This window comes from Egretta garzetta, unplaced genomic scaffold (genome assembly GCF_000687185.1).
Source record: "Egretta garzetta isolate BGI_Z169 unplaced genomic scaffold, ASM68718v1 scaffold360, whole genome shotgun sequence".
NCBI classification, from domain to species: Eukaryota; Metazoa; Chordata; class Aves; order Pelecaniformes; family Ardeidae; genus Egretta; species Egretta garzetta.
Genome location: NW_009258261.1, coordinates 1,893,695 through 1,899,821, shown reverse-complemented (window position 1 = coordinate 1,899,821; position 6,127 = coordinate 1,893,695). Strand labels below are relative to the sequence as shown.

At 38.6% G+C, this 6,127-nt stretch overlaps 1 protein-coding gene across 1 annotated transcript in view; it reads right to left on the bottom strand.

Annotated features, from left to right (window-relative positions):
- Positions 1 to 6,127, bottom strand: part of TRMT6 (tRNA methyltransferase 6) — a 14,988-nt gene continuing 8,861 nt past the window's right edge. The window contains 6 exon segments of the mRNA XM_009642979.2: positions 1 to 794; positions 2,195 to 2,254; positions 2,257 to 2,289; positions 2,367 to 2,469; positions 5,677 to 5,762; positions 6,001 to 6,127. The exon segment at positions 6,001 to 6,127 is cut by the window's right edge and continues 232 nt beyond it. Of these exon segments, the coding sequence (XP_009641274.1) occupies positions 621 to 794; positions 2,195 to 2,254; positions 2,257 to 2,289; positions 2,367 to 2,469; positions 5,677 to 5,762; positions 6,001 to 6,127 (583 nt within the window). The 3' untranslated portion in view covers positions 1 to 620.

The following is a 6,127-nucleotide window of genomic DNA, read 5'->3' as shown; positions in this document are numbered from 1 at the left end:
AAAATGACAGGCAATACTAATACCGACATTCTGTTTAAATATTTGGTATTTTAATTTATGAACATACACTTTCTCTTCTGTATTTGTTTTAGGAAAACATGGGGTCACTCTGTAAAGGCCTGGTGTTAGTATTCTCTTTTTATTGTCCCTTTGGAAAGAAAAGTGTGTGATCTTTGCTGTTCATTCTACTTCCTCAAAATACTGCACGCAGCTGGGGTCCGTGTGCAATGGGGGCGCAGATCACCACGCAGAACGTTTCTGGGAAAATGGGAAGCCAAGTTAGACCCGTTGATTCAGACTCAACCTTTTAAAGAACAACGCCATCATACCCGCTTTTGGCAGCCTTCACTGGTGCTTCATCTCCTCTCGATCTTCTCTTCTTTTTGAACTCGCTGTGTTTTCAGTGGGACGTTTGCTTCCACGGGGTTTTCATCTCGCTCTGATCACGTAAACTGGTAAGGGGCAAGACAGCCCTCCCTACCAGGCCGTTCTGCTGCTGCTTGCAGACGGGTGTGTGACAGGTACAATGTCTGTGCTGTCAAGAGCACAGAAAGGATAACTTGTTATTTTACTAACAGTAAGACTCCTGAGATCTAAAAAACAAATCAATTCTTCAAATGTTAACAATGAAGGTCTTGAACTCTGCATCTTTTAGATGATGGCTCTTCCATCTTCAGTGCTTCTAAATTACTGGAATCAGACTTGCCCTTATCCAAGACAACAGTTATACCAGAGAGAAGGTACCCTCCGCCTCCACTCATTGTCAGTTTTGGATGACTTCGATCCGGTAAGACCTTTAAAAAAAAAACCAAAAGCCAAACCAAACAAAAACCCAAGCATCTGTAAAAACTCACTCTACATGTGCACATCATGGTGTCATTTAAGCTCCCAGGACAAGGTGTAATTTTTTTTCCCAGCCACCACAACAAACAGACATTTGGAAAGTGTATTTATCTTTAAAGGGCAAAGTGTCTGCATACCAGAAACCAGCTGCAGAAATACGCAAGAATACAGGCCGCTGCCTTACTGATTACTTCTTCATGGCATTTCCAGCAAAGCTGTAATGTCAAGGTTTGGGATATGTGAAAAGTCTCACTGATGTGTTAGGAACTGGCATACTTTGCAAGAAACCACAGCTGGTCTAAACAACACCAGTAATTTCCCATTCTGTCACTGTAATCTTTACATAGCTGCTCTTACGGTAAGACAGAGCAGCGACCCATTGCTTTCAGGTACATTACACTCTTCTGTGAACGCCACCTCTGCAGTGACACTTCCCCTTTGCTTTGTCTGCCACCGCAGGTCCCGGCTGATTTATGTGTGCCCAGGAAAAGGTGCAGTACTGTTCCTAGCAGCACCCGGACACAGCAACCCTTGCTGAGCCTAACTTGTGCAAACATCTTCACCTAGGAATGTCCTAATCATTCCCAATTTGGTTGCCTGATCAACAGTCAGTAATCATGGCCACCCTTGAATTAAATCATCCCCTCAACAGTAATTCCTTATGGACTCCAGGAGCCTATGGGCAAGGGGGGGGAGTCAGTAAAAAGCAAGAACCTCTTTGGAGGGGGTGAGCTGCTTAGCGATCAGACACGCTTCTGCTTCCTCCTAGCTGAGAGGACGCTCTGCATTTGCAAACGCCTCATTCAAACAAAGTTAGTCAAACTGACTTTTTTCATGGTGGAAATGTTTTCCCCTCTCATCTTTTTTTCATTGTTCAGTTCCCAGACTGGAAACTTCTTGTTACTTCAGTTCCAGGAAACATGTTATTTGAAGACACTGACTTTGTAAGTCACCACCATTCTTAAGTCACAATTTTTTTTTTCCAGCTATCAAACCAACTGGAAATGAATAAACACTTGTAATATTTTGCTACGTCTCCCTTACACGACACTAGATTGTCCCTCACTTCAGGCTAGCCGCTAAAGCAGCGCGACTGTGACATCTGTCAACGCGCTACTAATATTTCACCAATTGTTTAAATGAAATGCTTTGGAAGAAGGAAATAAAGCATTTCCATTTGAAATTGTTGCAGTGAAGCACTAGAACTCCAGAATATCTTCCCACTGTTCTCAGGTAAAACAAATGCATGAGCTTACACATAGTTTCAGTCAGTCCAAAAAACACATTTTCAGAGCGTGTTCTGCTCCCCTGTATTCGTGCAGTTTTGACCACCACTTACTGCAATCCTTACCTGGTAGTTTCGTAGCCAGGTTTCAGACAGCTTTAGGTTAATAACGCCACCTCTTTTTTTTTTTCCCTCAGCTTTGTGTAACATTCTAATAATGGCTTAAAAAAAACAAATAGTATGTTATACAGCAGAATAGTCTCGAACTGTAACAGCTAAAATAACACACGTGATTTACCTCTTTATACTGGCAGTAGACAACAAAAGGCCTTGAAGGAGCAACAAATTCCAATAAAGGAAGTAATAAAGGAGTGGGATGAAACTTGCTGGCTACAATTAAGCTGCAAAAGAAATTTCATGCGCGTTAGTTTTCTGCTTCTAAAACCTATTCATCAAGTGACATTTTCTCCTACTTAGCACAGCAATCAATTATAGCTTAAATGTTGCTAATCAGCATGTTTTCATGGCTCTAACAACTCCCCAAATATAAAAACAAATCACGATTTCCTACTTGCATAATTAAGAGGATAAAACACTTGTTCCCTGAAGTGCAGTATATTAAACACACCGCAGAAGCACTCATTTCAGCTGTGTTGAGCTCCACAGTAATTCTTGTGACCCAAGAATTTGCATGCTGCTTTCTCTACTCTAAGACCACTGTCCAAATAGAATTTAAATTTTGTGACTGCTACTTGCTGCTGAGAATGTAACCTCAGTCGTGACTCTTTAAACTGGATTATCTTAATTAAATACAGTTTTATATAAAAAAGTTATTATTTAAGGACAAAACAATCCCTTAACGGGCATGACTAAAAAACTTCTAAAGAAATTATGTCCTTGCCAACTTAAAGGCTTCATATTTTATTCTCCATCCTCATTTTACTATCATACTATAACTTGGATTTACAGGTGGTTAAGATTCTCTACAGATATCTGGAGTTTTAATAAAAAAAATCACTGCTAAACTAGATTGCAAGAAATGCTTGAGCAAATTACTTAATGAGTTTTACTTGTGCATAAAGACCGGGCTAATTAAACTACTTTTCCAGTATACAGACACTATACGAGACAACCCATCAATTAACATTAGGTCTCCAGGGAAACGTACAGCACTAATGGAGACACTCTTAAACTTACCTAACAAAAGGGAGGTAAAAACGGATGTTCAATTTTCTAAACACAATAGAAATACAGGCAAGACAATTCTTTTATAGTAGTTTCCATTTTTTTCTTCTGCTGGCCATGCTTTTGCGGGCAATTTACTTCAAATCCAAACTTCAAAAAATTTGTGCTCAGTAATTAACCAAGCAGACCATCAGGAGAAGACTCCAGACTGTGCCTCAGAAGGCCTGGAGGGCCGCACTGACACTGCCAGGAGCTCTGCCAGGCAACAGGAAGGTAAGTGAGAGATGAGAGAGACACTGAAAAATCAAATTCTGTTCTCTCATATGGCAGCACACATTGCTGTCAGCAGGTAGTCTGGCCAGTCACAAAATTAATGTAATGGGTGAGAGGGGAGACGGAGGAGGTGGAGGAAGGGCAGGGAAGGGTAGAGGGGGGTGTGTGGTCTAATTCTGAACACATGGCCTGTCTATAAACCAATTTCCACTTTCATCATATAAGAAAAATTTAATAGTCTATCTTAAAAAAGTCGTCTTTAGAAGATTACCAAACCCCTAATGAACATCTTCCTTTTTCCTCCTCAAAGACCTATGATGGACTTAACTCTCATAAACAGAATTGAACAAATAGGTCTAGTAGAAGGGCTGTTGTACCACATTAACAGCACAGAAGACGTAAATTTTATTAAGCTTGTATCATCTACACTAAGTAGTAAATATTATAAAATTCGGGACCTCAAGAAGTAACTCTCCTAAAGTTGGTGTCCATCTTTACCTAACGACCAGTTTTTCTTTACTTGGACAGTTAAGTCCTAATCTTTCTCCCCACCTCCAATGTTAATCAGGTTTTACCTATCTTTTCCCCATTTCTCTCTTGCAAAACAAAACAAAATCCGATCTTCCCTGCCTGCTTCTACTCACATGCCAAATCGTTAGTTCAAAGCATTTCTTTATTCCATGCCAATTTTTCTTGGCTTAGCAGTGTATGCACCCTGTGGATCTTGATCTAAACAAATGGTGGGCTATAAAAGGCAGATGACTAAAGAAAGGTGGTCCTGACCCAGCCATCTGGGACACTGCCTTCAGGCAGCCATAAACTTCTCTTCCCTCCCAACCCACTGAAGACTTCCTAAAGCCAAGAAATCACTCGTCCCTGCAAGTATATAGTTTGTTACGGCTTTCATGCATTACAAAGGACAAAAGAAGTAGACAAGTGATTGAAAACAAATGAACAAGAGACAAATACTAAATAGGCTTCCTTGAACTCAATCAACAACCAAATATACTATTTTACACTACAAGAATAATCAAGCAAGTCAAGTACCAATTTTTGCTTTGCCAGATCATGCACACATGTTGATTGTGATGAAGGGTGCAGGAGACAGCGGTAAGACTTTAACAAAACAGGGCCACTGTTTAGGCAGCTTAAGGGTCATCCACAGGCATCACCAGCAGCGCTGCTGCTGCCGCCGCCAAACACTTTGTACAAACCTCCTTTACTGTTCTATTGCTTCAGAGAACACAGAATGACCTGTCTGCATCTTTATAGAAAAGGCTAATTCTACCACTTAAATATGCTAATGAGATATACTAAAATATGAATGAGCACAAGTTAAAACATTTCATAATAATAAAACCAAAAATTATACACAAGCATTTCAACATAACCAATATATGTATATTAAAATTTATCCAAGCAGAACAGCTTTATTCCCAGTGAGCCAATATTCTTAGGAGGAAAAAATGAATATGAATGTTATTAAATTAACTAAATTAATGTTACTTGATTATCTCAAATCAGTTCAGCATTTGCTAAGAACATCATAAAAAAGTCACAACCACTGAGTGCTCTTACACTATTGTTGGGCTGAATTTCTAGGATTATATTTATTGTATTTGTTTTAAACTTCTAATATTAAATCTTCATGTTAAATCGTTCCTTGGGAACAAATGATCCCAGCTAAAGCAGGTAAGATGAAGTTATGTGTTTTTTCCTGTGTAAAAGAGTTTCTAAAAACAAACCAACCAACCGAACCCCAAACCAACAAACTCAGTTCCAATTTAATAAACTTAAAACCTCAGGTTCTACTTCGCCAATTAGAATCCTGTGATTTTTATCGCAGTCATTTTGTATTAAATTCTATCTGGATTCTGTTTCTCTTTGGACAGATTTTTTTTTTTTTATGTTTACTCATAGCTAGTCAAGAAACTATGACTTTTAGATAATGAAATTTCATACCATTTAAATAACAGAAAAAATCTCAACCAGGTTAAGACCCAAACAAGACCCAAGACACACCTAGGTTGGTTGCTGCCTTGTAACTACTAAGAAAAAAATGAAGGTATTTTTAAAACAAAGCTTTTATTTGTTTGAAAGGAAATGTACATTTGTTTTCAAACAGAAGACCTTTCAGACTACAAACTCACCCATCAGCATTCTTCTCTCTCAACAAAGCAGCAGTTTCTATTAGCTTTTTCCTTCTCTCCCATTGTTTTCTTTGCTTTTCCCGAACCTTTGAACAACAAAACAAATAGTTTGTACTTCAACTGATAATTATATATTGGATCACTATCACATGGACTGAATTTTCATTTTTTGCATCTTAGATGGCTTAATCTAAGACAAAAGACAACTTCCAGAGTTCCATTTTAACACCTGAATATGCTGTATTTCAGCAGGTCTGATTCAAATGGCAGAATTTTAAGTATATAGACGTGTAAAACTTGAATAGCCACAAGAAATATTCTTACATTTTCTTTTTCTTTGTTCTCTTTAAATTCTACATCATCAGCATTAATGTCCATTGTTTCTTGCTCTTCTGTTTGGTTGATCTCCATAGCTGCTTCAGTAGTAGATTCCTCTTCTGTTTCCTGTAGG